This window comes from Electrona antarctica, assembly GCF_951216825.1.
Source record: "Electrona antarctica genome assembly, chromosome: 8".
Lineage (NCBI taxonomy): Eukaryota > Metazoa > Chordata > Actinopteri > Myctophiformes > Myctophidae > Electrona > Electrona antarctica.
Window position 1 is genome coordinate 47,343,051 of NC_136789.1, and position 21,665 is coordinate 47,364,715.

The window sequence follows — 21,665 nt, forward strand, 5'->3', positions numbered from 1 at the left end:
GAATATGGACGGGGTGGTCCGAAAGGTTGAGAAATGGGAGGAATTAGGAAAATTAATTTAAGGAGAGCCAAGCACAGGTGCCAAGATGATTAAGCACAGGCACTTGCTCAAAACGTGCACATGTAGGGTACACGTCACATACTAGTGAACATAGACCCACAAATACAAAGTACATTTACAGATGTATGCATGTGCGTGTGTGTGTGTGTGTGTGTGTGTGTGTGTGTGTGTGTGTGTGTGTGTGTGTGTGTGTGTGTGTGTGTGTGTGTGTGTGTGTGTGTGTGTGTGTGTGTGTGTGTGTGAGAAGAGGAATAATACTCATTTCACTTAGTCAGTGACTAAGCTGCACAAAATAAATTCACCTGCAGCTAGAAGAACCAGTCTGGTATGAAAAAATTGATTATCGTGTCCTCTATGAATGATTTGTTTACAGGTATAATAGAAGTCACAATGTAATCTATTTTGAATAATTTAATAACAATAGTTATGATAGTTTGAACACAAAAAAATAGTTTTTGCTATAATTGGTATTGGCTATACTTTCCCAGTTTCCCCACTAGACAGATTGATTGATTTAGTGAGGTTTGTACCAACCAAACCAAGTCAAAACTTCAGATCAAGGCCCAGGCCGGCCAGCCAAGCGGTCCAGGCACCTAGTCTGGTAATCCGGCCTGACAGCGTGCCGCGGGTACGAGTCCCGAGCCCGACGACCCTTGCTGCGTGTCTTCCCCCCATCTCTCTCCCCCTTTCCTGACAAACTACTGTAAATCTAAAAAGCAAAAAAGCCCCCCCCCCCCCCCCCCCCCTTCAGATCAAGATAACTTTAGCTGGCGTTCATGCACACAGATATGACCTCAGTCTGTGAGAAGACAGAGAGGTTTCCAAGAGGCAACCCTCCTGTAATATTAGCGTGGTAACGTACTACTGTATGCGATTGTACAACCTACTCCAACATCACCAGAAAGTCCAACTGCCAGTGGTCATCCAACGTTAGCCCACGTGAAAAGTCAGTCTGTAGCCATTGCTGAGTAGAGGCTGAGCCCTACGGTCAACTTCAACCGTGCCCTTCAGGCTGAGTCAGCTATAGGTAATCTAGGTTCATTAGAACATTAGTCAGAGCTAGTTTGTCCTCAATTCATTACCCCCCCCTTTACTGCTTCCTTCACCCCATTTCCCCTATCACTTTAAGATTCCATGGTAGTAGCCCCTATTTTATTATTCTCCTCATTGCAGTGGCCATGAATAGGGTTTTATAGGTTTGTGAAGATAGGCATTTCATCAATGTTTTATTGAACTGCCTTTTGTATTCGTTCCAACGAACTGTGCAGATGTATGGCAGATGTATGGAGAACCGAATGACTGGAAGCCATGATGGAGGGCTCGTCTGAGAACGGCCTCAAGAGAGCCTTTTCTATTTATAAACTGTACGTACTGTACACATGTGCATGCGTGCATGTGTGTGTGTGTGTGTGTGTGTGTGTGTGTGTGTGTGTGTGTGTGTGTGTGTGTGTGTGTGTGTGTCAACTCTCTCATCCGGATAATGAAAGGCCTTATACTGTGCATGTGTTTGAGCACGTACACATACGCATGCTCACACACACACACACACACACACACACACACACACACACACACACACACACACACACACACACACACACACACACACACACACACACACACACACACACACACACACACACACACACACACACACACACACACACACACACACACACACACACCACAGTACATTTATCGTCCATCTCTCACCATAACCGTGAGGATGTGATGCGTCCTGGCTTCATAGTCCAGTCTGTCTGTGGTGTAAACTGCTCCAGTGCCAGGGTTGACTCTGAACAGCCTCATGCTGGCTGGGTCCACGCTGCCGTAGATGGAGAAGCTCAAGCGTGCGCGGTCGTCCATGTCCGAGGCTCTCAGACGCAGGAGCTCCGTGTCCACTGGCGCGTCCTCTGAGACGCTGACATCATAGGTGGGCTGGGAGAAGACGGGGGGGTTATCATTGCTGTCCAGGACCTTGATTAACACCTGAGAGGAGAGAGAAGCAGATAGAGAGAGGAGGAATCCAAAGGGGAAATAAAAGTATTATATTTCTACAACATACAGTATACAGTTCAACGTTTCATTTTTGTCTCCACCAGGTGGTTTATTGACATCAAATATGGCCTGTCAGCTCAAACCCAAATCCAATACTTTGTATTGCGCACAAATGTCATAGCAAGTTATACAAAACAAAACAGTACAAATTCCATTGTCCCCATATTTCCTATTCCGAGTGTGTTTGTCTTATATGTAACAGCAGCACCACGATTCCAAAGCCCCTTCAGGTACATTTTTAAACTATTTTCAGCAATGGGATAATAATGTTTTGGATCTTGTTGAGCTGGTCATTTTGAAAGTAGCTCTCAAGTAAAAAAATCACACCCGTGTGAACTGAGTGGTGTAAGGTATTATATAGCCTGATCAGCTGTGGTCTGACGTAATGTCTGACGTAATGAAATCACACCCGGGTGAACTGGGTGACCATAGCAACCATGCTCATTTTTTTTGGTACGGACAGACACGTAAACTAACAAAGCCAGTTGTAGGAGTGGTTTACACCACTCAAAAAGTGCAGGCACCCCTGCTATACACTATCTCTATAGTCAAGTGATCAACACAGATCTGTCCCATTTCCCATATTCCATCCTGATTAGCTAAGATTGGCTTCCAAAGCTCGCAGGATTGGTCCGCTTCGAACAAAATGCCAGAAATCATGAACACAGCGTGCGATTTCCGTGAAATTATACACGCGCATTTCCACTAGGCGAAGGATGAAATGCCACTTCAATTGTTTTCAAATGAGCCTCACAGTGGCGCTATAGCAGGCCAATTCCTGTTTTTACCTATAACTGCACCGATATGTGTACAACTTTGTATGCACACTCCCTAGAGGCCAAGGGAAAAACCTTTGCCTTTCTTTTTTCACATCTGCCTGTTATAGCGCCACCATGAGGCCGATTTTTTCAAAACACATTTCTTTATATTACTCGCACCAAATGTATTTATTTATCACACGCAAATCGGTAAACATGATCTCTATAGTCATGTGATCAAGACGGGTCTGTTTGATTTCTCATATTCCATCCTGATTGGCTAAGATTGCCTTCCAAAGGTTTCAGGACTGGCCCGTTTCGTACAAAATGAACGCAGCGTCCCAGTGTCATTTGATATTTTTCAGATCAGCCTCATGGTGGCACTATAACAGGCCAAGTCACATCTTTACATATAACTGCACCGATCTGTGTATAATACTACAGGCCAAGGAAAAACGTCTGGCCTGCATTTTTCAACTCTGCCTTTTAGAGCACCACCAGGAGGATGACTTATGTGGAACCCATGAAATGTACAAATCGTCATCAGCGAGTCATACTGACATGGTGACATGATTGTGACGACAAGCAACAGCAATGCTGCCTCTAGCCAATGGGAACTTATGGGAAGGGGAGGGGCAAATATCCCTGGCAGCCTCTAGCCAATGGGAACTTATGGGAAGGGGAGGGGCAAACAGACAGTGCAGAGCTACACGCATACTACAGTTATTTGACACGTTTGCAATGTTCGCATGTCGCTAGATATAACTTCAGTTCAAACCAAACTCGGCTGAAACAGCGCAGCCAATGCAAAGCCACAACAAAACACAGTTAACTAGAAAAAGTGCCCTTCTGGGCACAGGTCTCCACCAGGAGGATAGGAGTGTGTGTGTGATGTTTGGCAAAATGTTTAGGAGCAATATAAACGTGTGTGTGTGTGACACGGCTTGGCCTGTTGTAGCGCCACCATGAGGCTGATTTGAAAACTGTCAAGTGGCATTTCTTCCAAAGCTTAGTGGGAATATGCATGCACAGTTTCACCACAATTGGACGCTGCGTTTAGTAGTTGTGGCGATTGGTACAAAACGGGTACAAAGCGGGCTACTCCTGAAAAGCTTAGAAGCCAATCGTAGCCAATGAGGGTGGATGATGAGAAATCAAACAAACCCGTCTTGATTACATGACTATGAAGAAGATGTGTACCGACTTGCGTGAAATTTGGATAAATTCTGAAGGAGTAATATTAGAAAATGTGTTTTACATATGTCGGCCTCCTGGTGGCGCTATAAAGAGCAGATGTGAAAAATTCCAGGCAAAGGTTTTTCCTTGGCCTCTAGGGAGTTGGCATACAAAGTTATCCACAGATCCGTGCAGTTAGAGGTCAAAACACTTTTCGGCCAGTTATAGCGCCACCATGAGGCTGAGTTGAAAATGTTCATGTGGCATTTCTTCCTCGGCCTAGTGGGAATGTGCGTGCACAATTTCACGGAAATCACACGATGTGTTCATGATTTGCAGCATTTTGTTTGAAACTGAGCACTCCTGCGAACTTTGGAAGCCAATCTTAGCCAATCGGGATGGAGTCTGAGAAATCTGAAAGACACGTTTCGTTGAATGGCTCTAGAGAGACTGTGTACCAATTTGCGTGATGTTTGGACAAAATCTGTAGGTGTACTGTCCAAAAACTTGTTTTGCACAAAGCGGCCTCCTGGTGGCGCTATAACAGGCCGTTCTGGAAATTTAAACTATTTTCAGCAATGGGATAATAATGTTTTGGATCTTGTTGAGCTGGTCATTTTGAAAGTAGCTCTCAAGTAAAAAAATCACACCCGTGTGAACTGAGTGGTGTAAGGTATTATATAGCCTGATCAGCTGTGGTCTGACGTAATGTCTGACGTAATGAAATCACACCCGGGTGAACTGGGTGACCATAGCAACCATGCTCATTTTTGAGTGGTGTAAACCACTCCTACAACTGGCTTTTGTGTGCATAAAAAAATGACCATGGTTGCTATGTTCAAAATAATTTCTGACGTAATTAAATCACACCCGGGTGAACTGGATGACCGTAGCAACCGTGGTCATTTTCTCTGCGCAAAAAAAGCCAGTTGTGAAATCACATCCAGGTGTGATTTCATTACGTCAGACATTACGTCAGACCACAGCTGATCATGCTATATAAAACCTTACACCACTCAGTTCACACGGGTGTGATTTTTTTGGTACGGACAGACACGTAAACTAACAAAGCCAGTTGTAGGAGTGGTTTACACCACTCAAAAAGTGCAGGCACCCCTGCTATACACTATCTCTATAGTCAAGTGATCAACACAGATCTGTCCCATTTCCCATATTCCATCCTGATTAGCTAAGATTGGCTTCCAAAGCTCGCAGGATTGGTCCGCTTCGAACAAAATGCCAGAAATCATGAACACAGCGTGCGATTTCCGTGAAATTATACACGCGCATTTCCACTAGGCGAAGGATGAAATGCCACTTCAATTGTTTTCAAATGAGCCTCACAGTGGCGCTATAGCAGGCCAATTCCTGTTTTTACCTATAACTGCACCGATATGTGTACAACTTTGTATGCACACTCCCTAGAGGCCAAGGGAAAAACCTTTGCCTTTCTTTTTTCACATCTGCCTGTTATAGCGCCACCATGAGGCCGATTTTTTCAAAACACATTTCTTTATATTACTCGCACCAAATGTATTTATTTATCACACGCAAATCGGTAAACATGATCTCTATAGTCATGTGATCAAGACGGGTCTGTTTGATTTCTCATATTCCATCCTGATTGGCTAAGATTGCCTTCCAAAGGTTTCAGGACTGGCCCGTTTCGTACAAAATGAACGCAGCGTCCCAGTGTCATTTGATATTTTTCAGATCAGCCTCATGGTGGCACTATAACAGGCCAAGTCACATCTTTACATATAACTGCACCGATCTGTGTATAATACTACAGGCCAAGGAAAAACGTCTGGCCTGCATTTTTCAACTCTGCCTTTTAGAGCACCACCAGGAGGATGACTTATGTGGAACCCATGAAATGTACAAATCGTCATCAGCGAGTCATACTGACATGGTGACATGATTGTGACGACAAGCAACAGCAATGCTGCCTCTAGCCAATGGGAACTTATGGGAAGGGGAGGGGCAAATATCCCTGGCAGCCTCTAGCCAATGGGAACTTATGGGAAGGGGAGGGGCAAACCAGATGTGATTGGTACAAAACGGGTACAAAGCGGGCTACTCCTGAAAAGCTTAGAAGCCAATCGTAGCCAATGAGGGTGGATGATGAGAAATCAAACAAACCCGTCTTGATTACATGACTATGAAGAAGATGTGTACCGACTTGCGTGAAATTTGGATAAATTCTGAAGGAGTAATATTAGAAAATGTGTTTTACATATGTCGGCCTCCTGGTGGCGCTATAAAGAGCAGATGTGAAAAATTCCAGGCAAAGGTTTTTCCTTGGCCTCTAGGGAGTTGGCATACAAAGTTATCCACAGATCCGTGCAGTTAGAGGTCAAAACACTTTTCGGCCAGTTATAGCGCCACCATGAGGCTGAGTTGAAAATGTTCATGTGGCATTTCTTCCTCGGCCTAGTGGGAATGTGCGTGCACAATTTCACGGAAATCACACGATGTGTTCATGATTTGCAGCATTTTGTTTGAAACTGAGCACTCCTGCGAACTTTGGAAGCCAATCTTAGCCAATCGGGATGGAGTCTGAGAAATCTGAAAGACACGTTTCGTTGAATGGCTCTAGAGAGACTGTGTACCAATTTGCGTGATGTTTGGACAAAATCTGTAGGTGTACTGTCCAAAAACTTGTTTTGCACAAAGCGGCCTCCTGGTGGCGCTATAACAGGCCGTTCTGGAAATTTTGGGGCAGAGGTTCATTGTTGGCATCCAGGGAGTGTGTGTGCAATATTTGGCATCGACCGGGTTAACGGTGCCGGAGATTAGCTGGTCACAGACGGAAGGACGGACGGACGGACACACACACACACACACACACGGACGGACGGACGGAGTGCAAAACATACTCTCTCCCCATGCCTTCGGCCTGGTGGAGACAATGAACCACACACAGAACGTCGGAAACGGAAAGCAACGCGAGGTTGACACTGACACACAAACATAGACGTTACCACAATAATAATCAGACTAATATGGGGGGGGGGGGGGACACAACGGAGACACCTGACAATTATATCACTATGTGATCAATTCTTTAGTCCTTCTGTCACGCTCTGTCCCAGAACGTGCCATGCTTGGACCACCAACCTCATGGTGTGTTTCCCCGCCCCCGTCCTACCTGATTGACAGTTTTACCCCTGGCCCTGGGAACGCACGTCCCAAACTCTTCTCCCTTCTGGCTCCAAAACTATGGAATGCACTTCCCATTACAATCACAACTGCAGATTCACTCCCAATCTTCCGCCGCAGTCTGAAAACGCACCTCTTCAGACTCCATCTTAGCCCACAGCACTTGCCGTATAGTACTTGCCCTGGCCTCGACCTCCTACAGGCGTATGCACAGGCTCAACTCATGTAACTTAAATAGCACTTTATGTAGACATACTGTACAGTAGCACTCTATAGTGTATACACATAGTTTCCTTAGATAGATATTCCACTGTTAGGTTCTTAAGCTTACGATTCATGATTACTTTTTTATGTTTTGATGTATTACCATGTTTTTTGTTCTTGCTTATTGTAAGTCGCTCTGGATTAAGAGCGTCTGCTAAATGCCTAAATTGTAAACGCAGCTGCGGACAATTGGACTAATTGTGACTTTATTATTTAAGTGCTGTGTTTCTGTGACTCTGTGTCGGTTCTTAAAATGATGCCATGCTGTTGGAGAGCCTGGGGTTTCCTTGTGTTTAAGTTAAGTATCATTCGCCCTGTGAGGTGTACTTCTTATGTATTAGTTTGAGTAAAGACTGTTGTGCCGCCTTTCTGGTTTCCGTCTCCGTTTCTGGTTCCACACAACATTCATGTAGTCATGTAATCAATCTGTCATGTATAATGTATGCCAGCCATCCATTTATTGAAAACACAACATGCATTAATTTCCACAACATTACTAAGCATTATGATTCTGAATATACTGTAACGTCACAAACGATCCTATCCTGGTGGAAAATAGAGAAAATAGCAGATCTACAGGCCCACAGTGGCTCGCATCACGAGGCGTTTTTTTTTTCACTACTTTTGTTTGACACGCTTGTATGATGAAGTACAACATTAATATACGAAAAAACCTAAAATGTTGAAATTGAAAAATTGAGATATTTCTGCCGGCGACAGTAAATATAACAACATATAATTTAAAGTAGCCAGTGATTTTCTCCTTTTTTCACTCCAAATGTTGTTGATGGTAACTCCAAATGATGGTTTATGTCAATTCTCGAATACTCATATCACTGCAGTCTTGTCACTGCTGGCTCACCTGCCAGAGAGGAGCCCCCACCCGGAAGGACGTAAGCACCTGCACCCTTCTCCTAGTCCTAACCATTCAACACCCCCCACTGTCAAGGCAGAATCGCTGGTGCAGCAGCAAAGATTGGCCTCCCCACCCGGCTTGCAGCGGCTTCCCTCCCTCCCACGGCCAATTATGCTCATAGGGATACTCATCATGGCTAGACTAGACTACAAGGCACTGAAAAATGCACAGCACAGCTTGGTTTATGATTTGAGTTGTAACACATGACTCAGCAAAAACAGCAGAGTTTTCCTTGATTATCATGCTTTTCTCTATGACCTTCATTTGTCCAAAACCGTTCATCGTGTAAGTGATTAAATTTGGTTATGAGTGGAATATTACAAACATTTTAAAGGAGAACTCCATGCTTCTTACCTTTATTTGTAGACCAAAGAGGTCCAGGTGTTATTTTGTGCAAATGCGCATTATTGGCTATTTCCCCTACCATAAGCCCTCAATTAATTGAATTGAATTGCATTGAATTGAATGGGGCATTGGGTTGTTGTGCTAATTCGCTTATTTCCATCGCTTAAAAAAAGAAAAAGAAAAAAAAGAGGTATATTTCCTCTCTTCATAATGTAAATAGTATCCCAAGCGGCACACTTTAATAGTTATTTCGATGGAAATAAGCAAATTAGCACTCAAATCCAACCCCCATTGAGGGCTTATATTAGGGGAAATAGCCAATAATGCACTTTTGCACAAAATAACACCTGGACCTCACAAATAAAGGTAAGAAAGCCTTCTAGCATGGAATTCTCCTTTAAGGTTCATATCTATGTAGGCCTAGTATTCAAATTGTAGAAGTTCTGACAATTCATGTATCGTGGAAAAATAAGAACACAACTTAAAGTTGGGTGGGGAGTTTAGCCTGAGTTTTGTATGTGTCAGCACAAAGGACCATGACGATCATAACTCCAAAATTAGAAAGAAATACTCTTTCTGAAGAAACAGTGTGAGCTCACTGAAAACATTGTAAAGAAAAATGATGTTTAATAGGAATGGCATTTGAGAGGAATGTACCTTCAAAAGTGCAAAAGTCGAAGTAAAATCAGCTTTTGTCAAGATAATGTATAAATGTAAACAGAAGTGTCATACAGTATGTGAAATGTGATGCAGCCAACAATATACTATGTTACGTAATGGTATGTATAGTTACTTAGCTGTACCTACATTTATAAGCACCATGTAAAGTTTTTTTTTTTTTTTTAGGTTTTCTTTTTTTTACTTTACTGTCTTTATTGTTAGATACAAGTGAAGATTGACAAGAAAGAGGGAGAGAGAGACAGGGGGAGACATGCAGCAAGAGTCATCATGAACGGGACTCGAACACGCGACACGCTGTCTGGCCAGAGCCTATATGTGGCATCCGCCTGGACCACTAGGCCAGCGGGCGCCCACCATGTAAAGTTTTAGCAATATCTGGGCAACCACACTTCAGTGTTTCTAAAGTGGATGGTCAGGGTTGTGAAAAAAAGGAGTGGGTTGTAATAATAAAAAAATTATACAAATGTTGTGCAGGTGCAGGACTAAAAATATGAACATAATACAAGTCCCAAAAAAAAGCAAAAAGTTTACAAAAAATCGAAGCAGCAGCTGCCTGTTCTGTTGTAGTCAGACAAAACAAATTAAGATATTAGAAAGTTCTTTCCGGGTCAACATAAAAAAGGAAAGACTGTGGGAAAAGACAGCAGTTGAAAACTATTGATTTTAATGAGATCCTGACAATCAGGTGTAAGTAGTATGGACGTGGACGTAGATGAAATTTCGATCAACTCCTCTATAGCTCCAGCTACCTGGTGCTTTCACATTTCTTTATCCAGGTTATTCCTGGTGAGATTAGGTTTCCTTTTAAAACAAATCCGAACCAAGACAGCATGAGCATGTACGTACGTTTCACGTCTGACAGCAACAAGAAAGTCATGAAAGAGAATGTGAGAATAACTGAGAGGAGCAGAACGTCAAATACACGTAGACAGACAGACAGACAGACAGACAGACAGACAGACAGACAGACAGACAGACAGACAGACAGACAGACAGACAGACAGACAGACAAGAGCGAGAGAAGCAGACAAACCGAGACATAGATATATAGATGTTATAGGAGATGCTGCAACAGCATTAAAGTGAGAGAGAGAGAGAGAGAGAGAGAGAGAGAGAGAGAGAGAGAGAGAGAGAGAGAGAGAGAGAGACACATTGGGTTGTTGTGCTAATTCGCTTATTTCCATCGCTAAAAAAAAAGGAAAAAAAATAGGTATATTTCCTCTCTTCATAATGTAAATAGTATCCCAAGCGGCACACTTTACTAGTTATTTCGATGGAAATAAGCAAATTAGCACTCAAATCCAACCCCCATTGAGGGCTTATATTAGGGGAAATAGCCAATAATGCACTTTTGCACAAAATAACACCTGGACCTCTTTGGTGAGGACATAACAACTACAAATAAAGGTAAGAAAGCCTTCTAGCATGGAATTCTCCTTTAAGGTTCATATCTACATAGATACATAGATATATAGATGTTATAGGAGATGCTGCAACAGCATTAAAGTGAGAGAGAGAGAGAGAGAGAGAGAGAGAGAGAGAGAGAGAGAGAGAGAGAGAGAGAGAGAGAGAGAGAGACACAGTCAAACAGAGACAGACACGATATGGATATATGCACTTTGAAGATGGCTCAATAGCCCTAAAACAATCAACCCAAACAAAGTGTGGTATTTCCCTATAGATCCACGCAACAGCTGCAGCATGATGGTCCTCAACTTAAGGACTACTCAGACATACAAAACATATTCCCTCTTAATCAGGGAATGAAACGCTGCAGTAATTGCTGAGTGTCTGTGCAATCAAACGCAGTAAATCAAGAGGGTACTACTGTAGCTGTACCTTTGCCATGAGGGGAACAGAAGGATAGAGTGCGTACCTGTGCTGTGGCAAAGCTGGACCCGTCTGTCACCTGTATGGTCATGTTATAAACAGCCTGTACCTCTGCATCCAATGGTCTCGCCACCACTATAGTCCCCATCCCCATCTGAAGGTCAAACTGCATGTCGAAGCTCCCTAGTGTCACAAATACACACACAGGCAGACAGACACACACGCACACACACACGCACACCCAAACAGAGATCGACACAGATGAACACATGCGTATTGCGTATATCCCCACATACACACACAGATCCCAGGAGTTTCAATCACTTAGTATTCACTCAGAGTGCTATACTCTCAGGCGCTTTAAGTTATTACTGTGTAATTGTTTTGGCCAGGTGCCGGTGTCTGGAGGGCCCGTGAAATGAAATGAACTGAGAGATGCTATGCAATCTAGCACCGAAAAGCCACTTGCCAGCCTGAGAGCTGTTAACAGCCACATAAACATCTGTCTTATCACTAAAAAACACAACCCATCTCTGGGATCAAAAAATCAGGGGTGCGAGGCCATTTTCCACAGGGCAGAAAAGTTTAAAGTCAAGGGGCCTTAATGTTTGATTAGTGCGACGGAGAGCATTGATAGACGTGTTTGGGCATTCAGCGCCATCCTTCGTCTCATTCCAGCTTCTCTCAGCGGAGATATCCAGGGCACCGGAGTTTTCCTCAGCGTATGAATACTGATTGGGCATTTTTCACAGGACCACTCAACCGTAGTGAGTGAGTAAAGCACAGGGATTTAGCCTTTTTTACCCCCTTCTCTCTGTCAGGAGAGAAGGTCGGTTAATTTAGGACTGAGAATAAAATTATCGGACAGCATTAAGCAAAACAAAAAAGAGATTACTCGGTTTGTTGGCCGTTAAATAAAGAACAGTGTTTTGACATCTCGCTGTCACTTATGCGATGGGCGGGAGAGCTGGTTGTGTCTAACGGAGTGGAAAAAACAACGCGGATATCTATTTCTGTCTAAACAGATTTGACAAATGGGGGAACTGGCAATTTAAAGGCAACTTTTAAATAGAAAGTTAGCTTCACCACACCTGTGTCGAGGGAACAGTTCCTGCCACATGCATTTTGAGGAATGTAGAACGTGTCTCGAGCAAGTCTTCCCCCTTCATAGAGCGGAAGAGGGAGGGAGGAAGAGGGAAGAGAGGGGGGAGGGAAGAGAGGGGGGAGGGAAGGAGGTGGAGAGAGAGGGAGAGAAGAGGGAGAGAAGGAAAGAGAATGGAAGGAAAGGGAGAGAGAGAAGAATGGAAAGAGAAAATAACATAAGAAAGGGAAAGAAGATAACGAGAAGAAATATGAGAGGTTAATAAAATAATTAATAAAATAAATATGAGAGGCTAATAAAACATTTACAAGTCAGACATCTTTTCATGATCAGATATGCGTTTCGCCTAGATCGTTTCTTTTCTTACTACACATCAATATCCGGAGTGTTCATTAAATTTCCGGGCGTGTAACAATGTATGCCTATAAGTCCTTTTGAAACAGAGTTATAGCTGTGTTAGCAAGCAGATACCCTTTCTCTCCTCTGTATCGTGGTGACTGTGGCTCCTCATGCGGCCTGAATTGTATGCATGCACCATAACATCTATAGACATACTATATTGTGAAGTAATAACCATTATTGTAGATGCTAGTTGGATGCGCTCACCGGTGATGTCAAACCACACAATGGTCGGAGCGGACACGCGGCTGGACTGCCGTATGGAGACCACGCCCACGGGCTGAGCGACGGTGGCCGTCTCTGATACGGAGAAGTTGTAGTACCTCTGGGCAAACAGCAGGGGCAGCGACGAGGGCACGGGCTTGCGGATCCACTCTATGTGAAGCCCGACGGTGGACCACAGCGGAGGGTCTCCGCCATCCTCTGCCTTAATCTGGGAGGAAACACATTACAAAATGTTACAAAACAGCTCCTTCCTGTTTGACTTAATCGAGATCCGTTGAGGCGCCGTGTGTGTGCATCCATAATGGTTTATTACAGCACAAATTGTTGTTGTTTTCTTCTGGGTTTTCTGGTATTCAGGATATGTTTTGAATGATCTATTGTCTATTATTATTATCTATTGTATTTGCAATTTTGCATCATATTTGACTTCCAACAGAAATGCTACCCCTGTCGTATGTGTCTTCTTGACAGAAGAACTGATTTACACAAATGTTCTACTTTTTACACAAACGTCATATTCAATGAAATTTCAAAGATAGTTTGAAAGAAGTTAAAGGGGCATAAAAGGGACAAGCACAGACAGAGATCTCCATATGTAGGCAGTGTGTGTGTGTGTGTGTGTGTGTGTGTGTGTGTGTGTGTGTGTGTGTGTGTGTGTGTGTGTGTGTGTGTGTGTGTGTGTGTTTGGCTGTCCCAGACATAACTCGGGCAGTGGACTTCAAGGCATCTAATATTTGTTTGTCTAGTTTATACAAGGACATAACTCGGGCAGTGGACTTCAAGGCATCTAATATTTGTTTGTCTAGTTTATACAAATGAATATTGCAGTGTACATAAGCATCGGACACAGCAAGTGTATCATACTGAATGTGTGTAACTGAACTGATCAGAACTGAGCAGTACTTGAATGCAGTGAATGAAGCCGTTGCACCGTCTCATTACAGACTATATTTACAAGGTTAACAAATACAGTTACACAGTCATCTGTCTTTCTGGAAGTGTTTTCCACTGCCGAGTGGTTTGCTAGATGTCTCTTTATCAGCAACGGGTTCAGAGCAAAGCCTTTTATTTATTTTGAAAGACAAGGCATTACAAAAAAAAATGAAACGTACTTGTTTTGACGTTACTTTTATAGATTTTGTGGAGGGCCAGCATATTGGATATTTGATAAATAGCTACATGTATAAATCCAATAGGATAAAGTTCATGGATCTGGAACAGTGGTAAAGCTGTCACTATAGAGTGAAACTCTTGGGACACTAGGAGTAGGGAGTCATTCCAATTTTTGTATTCAGTCTGAGAACTGTTAATTTAAAACAAAAAAAAGCATGAAACACTTTTATTTCACAATATTTTCACAATATTTAAATGTTTTATATTATTCATATGATGGCCTGGGTTCATTTATGAGTTCATTTCGGTTAATTTATTTACACGGCTAAATGTAAATTAGTCATAAGTGCACATGAAACATTTAAGTATTGATTGATTAATTCATTAATTTATTGCAGTGTGACATACATTTAAATCGGGAAGTGACACTCACAGTGAGGACATCGACAATTCCTGCAGCCACCATCTTCCTAGACGACACCATGGCCGTCCGGGGGTCGATGGTAAACCTCTCCTCCTCGTTGCCATCGACGATGCTGTAGGTGATGTTTCCATTGGCCCCCAGGTCACGGTCGTATGCGAACACGCGGTAGACGGGGTCGCCGCGCCTGGCATTGCGGTCTCGCTCGGGTAGACTGACACGGTAGGTGGTCTCCGGGAAGATGGGGGGGTTGTCGTTCTCGTCGTCTATGTGAACTATGATCCAGACAGTGGACTGCCGTGTGGTTATGGGTCCATCGATCACTGTCACCTGCGAATACACCCACGTGTACAGTGCGCACGCATTGCGTATACATACACACGCACGCACGCACGCACGCACGCACGCACGCACGCACGCACGCACGCACGCACGCACGCACGCACACACACAAACACACACACACACACACACACACAGCATGTAAGCATGTGTAGCTACCAGCTACCACACAGACAGACAAAGAGACAGAAAACAGGCATGGTTTACATAGAAACAGAAAGGACATACAGTGGTTGTTTAATAACCAACATGGCATCATTAATAAAGGACGCATGAGGAAGGTAGTGCACGCACAATTCGTGGCCCAGGTGCAAGACAAGCAAAACTATAACACAAAATAGAATGGAGTCTGAATGGAGTCTGAATGGAGTCTGCACACTGGTGGTGTTGAATGGAGTCTGCACACTGGTGATGTTGAATGGAGTCTGCACACTGGTGATGTTGAATGGAGTCTGCACACTGGTGATGTTGAAGAGAATGGAGTCTGCACACTGGTGATGTTGAATGGAGTCTGCACACTGGTGATGTTGAAGAGAATGGAGTCTGCACACTGGTGATGTTGAATGGAGTCTGCACACTGGTGATGTTGAATGGAGTCTGCACACTGGTGATGTAGAATGGAGTCTGAATGGAGTCTGCACACTGGTGATGTTGAATGGAGTCTGCACACTGGTGATGTAGAATGGAGTCTGAATGGAGTCTGCACACTGGTGATGTTGAAGAGAATGGAGTCTGCACACTGGTGATGTTGAATGGAGTCTGCACACTGGTGATGTTGAAGAGAATGGAGTCTGCACACTGGTGATGTTGAATGGAGTCTGCACACTGGTGATGTTGAAGAGAATGGAGTCTGCACACTGGTGATGTTGAATGGAGTCTGCACACTGGTGATGTTGAATGGAGTCTGCACACTGGTGATGTAGAATGGAGTCTGAATGGAGTCTGCACACTGGTGATGTTGAATGGAGTCTGCACACTGGTGATGTAGAATGGAGTCTGAATGGAGTCTGCACACTGGTGATGTTGAAGAGAATGGAGTCTGCACACTGGTGATGTTGAATGGAGTCTGCACACTGGTGATGTTGAAGAGAATGGAGTCTGCACACTGGTGATGTTGAATGGAGTCTGCACACTGGTGATGTTGAAGAGAATGGAGTCTGCACACTGGTGATGTTGAATGGAGTCTGCACACTGGTGATGTTGAATGGAGTCTGCACACTGGTGATGTAGAATGGAGTCTGAATGGAGTCTGCACACTGGTGATGTTGAATGGAGTCTGCACACTGGTGATGTAGAATGGAGTCTGAATGGAGTCTGCACACTGGTGATGTTGAAGAGAATGGAGTCTGCACACTGGTGATGTTGAATGGAGTCTGCACACTGGTGATGTTGAAGAGAATGGAGTCTGCACACTGGTGATGTTGAATGGAGTCTGCACACTGGTGATGTTGAAGAGAATGGAGTCTGCACACTGGTGATGTTGAATGGAGTCTGCACACTGGTGATGTTGAATGGAGTCTGCACACTGGTGATGTTGAATGGAGTCTGCACACTGGTGATGTTGAATGGAGTCTGCACACTGGTGATGTTGAATGGAGTCTGCACACTGGTGATGTTGAAAAAGCTCTGCTGTATTTGCGCCGTCAAAGTTTCGATCAATTCAGAATTTCATCAGCACATAGGTCATATGTCCTGATGAAGGTCTGAATTGATCGAAAAGTTAACGCAATGAAAATACAGCTGAGCTTTTTCAACATCACCAGTGAGCAGACGCTATTCTCTTTTAGCATTAATAATGAACCCTTTGCTTTGTACTGTATGCAGCCCAAAGCAATATACTGTAGTCAGAGGTAAATTGAGGACAAGTCTAACAACGTAATGTTACTATCAGCAGCTGCTATATAGGCAGGAACAGATCTGTTAAATTTGCAGAATTACATTTTGTAAACATCTGTAGCCGAGCCTAGATTATCTTTTTCTCTCTCTCTCTGAAGCCAGAAGGTCTTGCTCGCATTATTGTTTTACCAAATAGGAATGGTCACAATTATCACATTATGGCCTAATCCCAATTATTTGAGATAATCCCAATTATTTTTGTATAATTGTGTTTATTAGTCTGTAACTCTGTATGAATTCATCTGTTGAAAAAATGTCATACAATTTAAAACATTTTTACAAATACTAGAAATAGCAGATCTACAAGCTCACAACCATGACCTGTTTTGGCCATTATATTTTGATTACAAAGCCTAAAAGAGTTATTATATATGTTAACACAATTAAAGCACCACAATTATTTATATGACAATTAATCGTCAAGTAAAATGTCATGGTCGTGACAGCTCTAATTAACATTCAAACATCACATCAATACAGCAGTAAAGCCCATACTTGTGCTCAAAATACAAGGGACTGCATATCTGGTCACTTAACTGACCTCAATTCACCAAAGAAACCCACAAACCCACACATGTGTGGCAGCCATGTGGGGCTGCTGAGCTCACCCAGGATTCTCTTTGTACTATTGATCCGATGGAGGCCGTGTGGCACTGGCTTGATCGTGGATCAATAACATCAGTGCAGGCTGAACGCCACCACAGCTGGCAGCTTTACTGCTCACCAGACTATGCAGAGACAAGCTTCACAGACTGGCGAACAGAAGCAGTGGGCACTGCACTGAGTGTGCACTGTGCACTGAGTACGTGCGCGTACGTGTGCAAAACCGCGCATACGTGCGCGCGCATGTGTGTGTGCGACTGTGCGTGTATGTGTGTGTGTGTGTGTGTGTGTGTGTGTGTGTATGTGTGTGTGTGTGTTTATATGTATCTTGCCACCGCTGGTCAAATCACATCCATCTTAGACTGTTAATTCACTTAACTTGTTGGCTGCAGGGTGAGGACAATGCGACAATATGGATATTTTCAAATCCCTGTTTTTGAACGGCTTTGGCGTGCAGATTTGGCACAATATAGTGTTAAGAAATGTCCATCTGTGCCTTCTGTCTCTCTGGCTTTATTACTCAAGCTTCTTCTGCTACTTCTACAAAGCTCTGGGTCCATTTTGGCACTCTTGACTTAAACTAAAAGATTTGTTGTATGCAATATTAATATTTTTTATAATGTACTGTGATAAGCTTGGCACTTTTTTGTTGTTGTTGTCTTGACTTTGTGCCACTGAACAAGGAGCAGTAGTTTTAAGTGCCAGACAAGTCAATTGGTAATACAAATGCAAGCACACAGCTAGAATATTGAGTAGATAACTCAAACCCAGTGAGCTATATTATTCTGTATCACAGAAGGGCATAGGGCTCCTAACTTTGACAGAATTCAATATCTAGCGAGGGAGTCCGGGGGAAGTTAAAAGTTTCCCTCTCGCCTCAAAAAAGTCACAAATCTCTTATTATCAGGGTTCATCTGCATGCAGAGCAGAAGGCACAAACAAAATGGTAATCACAGAGCTATCTGTTTGCCCAGTGCCTGCTGTGTCTGTGTCTGGGCTTATCAAATACAGCACACACCAAACTCTTCTCATCCCTGCCTCCCGTCCTGAGTGAGGGAGATAACTGATGATAAATTATTACATTTAAGAAAATCCCCCTGAACCTTCTGGGCTCCTGTCAAAAAACCTACAAGCCCAAAACTATGGCCATTCATCATGATTTGTAGAGCCTTGAGGGCATGACAGGGGTGTCCTCTACATTCCTTGTGTTCATTCTGGGCTATGACAGGTGGCGAGACCAGATAAATAATAATAACAACAGCGTGAAATGTGTAAACAACGCAACAGACTTTCTTTCTTTCTTTTTTTTACCTCTAAGAAGTGCTCTGCCTGCTGTTCTCTGTCCAGTTTTCTTGCTGTCGTTGTGATCAGACCTGTAGAGAAAGCATTGAAGACAAATAATAAAAGCTGGTTACTACCATTTGCATGCATGCTAGCAGCAGGGCTCTTGTCCATTAGCCTACCCACGCCCTCCTGGCCATGAGCAATTAGCCTATTGTGGTGCTGATGCATCTTTGACTGGAGCTGATGCAGAAGCATTATGTAGCAAAAGCCTTAAAAAGGCACATTGCCTGTCAAAATAGTAAAACAAAAAGGAGAAGTAGTTTAGGGATAAGGGGTAAAGCACTGGCAAAGATAGGGCCATATATGTGTCTAGATTAGAAACATGGGAAGGTAAGCTGGCATGCTTTTTACTTGGAGCTGTCCTATTCGTTAAAATTCATTAGTGGTATCCGGTACCAAACCTCGAGTCTAGACCATCAGGCCTCTGATTAAAACCATATTAACAGGACCATGTTCACACACATTCCATCAGAGAGTACACGACCTTTGGATGTTTGAATACAGCAGGCAGAAAGTGAGACTGAAAGATCTGACTGAATTTATAGGCATTTGTGCCTTTCAGCATTGGGAGTAGGCCTACGCACACACGCACCGACTGAAAGTAATCGAACACTCCAACACAATTTTCATTCTAACAAACCCAGCCTGCGGCCTAAAATGTGTCTGACACCCCTGTTCCAGGGTGCCATTTTGCATGGTCCAGTTGGGTGTAAAGAGCAACACTCTCCCTAGGGGCAGATAGTGGGGGCTTTTGGACCCCTAGAAGTAAGAATTACAGAAGTACAGTTCCTGCCAGTTTAGGATGATAAATATTCTACAATTTAATTTAGGAGTACGTGGTCAGAAATGATTAGACCTGATGAATACCTGCATGGGTCAAAACAATGATTAGACCTGATGAATACCTGCATGGGTCAAAACAATGATTAGACCTGATGAATACCTGCATGGGTCAAAACAATGATTAGACCTGATGAATACCTGCATGGGTCAAAACAATGATTAGACCTGATGAATACCTGCATGGGTCAAAACAATGATTAGACCTGATGAATACCTGCATGGGTCAAAACAATGATTAGACCTGATGAATACCTGCATGGGTCAAAACGTTGTCTAGCTTGTTTAACCCCTTTTGGTGTTAGCATTATGTTATGCTTTAGCTATTGAAAAATAGCAGACCTACAAGCTCGTAGCGCGCCACTCGGTGGCGCGCTACGAGCTTGTAGGTCTGCTATTTTTGAAAAATCAAAGAACGACTGACATAGAAACATAGCTTTTTCAGAAAACTGTCAGGATGTAGAAGACATTTTTAGAATCTGGTCTCAGGTCAAAATGGGTTAATACATTTTCTACTTGGACCTAAGAAACTGTGTACGGACTTCCCTTCCGTCTCCAGAAATTAAAATACCATGGATGGATCACAGGTCTAATGGCAATGCTTATTTTATGAAGGTCATTTAAAAATATATATAAAATACCCATATACCATGGCATTAAAAAGTGATTTATTTATATATTAAATATTATTTATTTAGCGAGATTACGAAAATAGTCAAAAAGGTCATAATTACACCTGTCTGGATCGTTTGTAGAAGCTAGTCTGGAGATGCAGTCTAGCAGGTTTGGTGTCAATTGAGCAAACAATTGCGGGAGCCGGGAAAAAATACTGTAGGAATGCAGGTTTTATTATTTTACAGTTTTTGAGAAAAACTGGACTTCATAATTCCTGTGAGCTCAAGAATCACTCCCTTCCTTGGGCCTATATTTTGCAAAGTGATATCACATGATTTATTTTTTTTAATAAAATATTGACAGTTGCTGTAGTGCCACCACTATTAGCATACACCTTCCAGTTGAACTTTGTCATAGGATAGGACGGGATGTAAGTTTTGTTCATTTTCATGCATGGGAAGGCACATGTTATGATTAGAGAGAAGAAAAGGGTTTATAAGAATAAGAAAGGCCAATACAAGAGGGTGCTAATTCAACTTTTTTTTAAATGTATGTAGTCTATTCCCACACAGAACACGTGCCCTCCCAGGGCCAGAACTCTCTGCTTGAAATCACATCCACTTACACTTACATTTAGCAGTCGTTAGAATGGGCCCTGAGGAGTGGAGAAGTGGAGTGACGTTATCGAAAATACAACATCTCAAATCAAGTCTGGTGTCTGGGAGAAATTTGGGGTAATTATAGATAATGAAAACAACCCTGTTAAAGGCTCCACTGAATGCGAAAGCTGGCTTTTTAGTTCATGATTAGCCTGAATTTTCATTTCTTTTCACTCCATTATTCAGTCTCAAAGCCCTCTCAGTGATGCCGTTTTCTGAGATGGGGGTGTGTGACCATTAAGACCTTTTGGCGATGGGTTCATACTGGATTATCCCCATTTGGCAGGTTAGATTTTTAACCGAGAAAACCCATGCCTTCGACAGTGTCTGCAGACTCAGAGCATGGCTAGCGATTCAGGGCCTGGAGGCAGGCTACTTCATGATAGCTGCAACAGTGGTACTAATACAAACTCCCTCCCATCCAAATCTAAATATATATATATCTATAAATGCACCAAGTCTCTGTACGTCTGTCTGTCTGTACCTCTGTCTGTACGTGTGTACGGCTGAAATGCACGTAACTCGAGAACCGTCAGCCCTACCGACTTCAAATCCGACACACGCGTTCCACACCCCCACCGGAAGTGTCAAGTCGATCGGACTCACGGTTGTCCAGAACCGCCACAAGGCCTCTGCCCGGGTCTGGACAGGGCCCCTGCCCATGGTCCATATATGGAGCTGGCCTGTTCTGTCATCACAACACTGCATATTTGGGCATGCCTTTTTCTTCTCTAAATTTTTATCCCACGATTTTGCAACCCATTTTTTCACCCAGTGACAATTATCTAATGTAATCCTGGGCGGTACACTTATGCATGAGGAGTCCAAGCTGCTTCTTTTCACCTGACAGGGGAGA

At 43.2% G+C, this 21,665-nt stretch overlaps 1 protein-coding gene across 1 annotated transcript in view; it reads right to left on the bottom strand.

Annotated features, from left to right (window-relative positions):
• The window catches only part of fat3b (FAT atypical cadherin 3b), a gene marked incomplete at both ends in the record, with an annotated part of 123,892 nt that overhangs the window by 77,173 nt on the left and 25,054 nt on the right, over positions 1-21,665 (bottom strand). The window contains 6 exons of the mRNA XM_079509073.1: positions 1,774-2,049; positions 11,297-11,433; positions 12,342-12,413; positions 12,959-13,184; positions 14,523-14,840; positions 18,663-18,724. Of these exons, the coding sequence (XP_079365199.1) occupies positions 1,774-2,049; positions 11,297-11,433; positions 12,342-12,413; positions 12,959-13,184; positions 14,523-14,840; positions 18,663-18,724 (1,091 nt within the window). The remainder of the gene's footprint in view (positions 1-1,773; positions 2,050-11,296; positions 11,434-12,341; positions 12,414-12,958; positions 13,185-14,522; positions 14,841-18,662; positions 18,725-21,665) is intronic.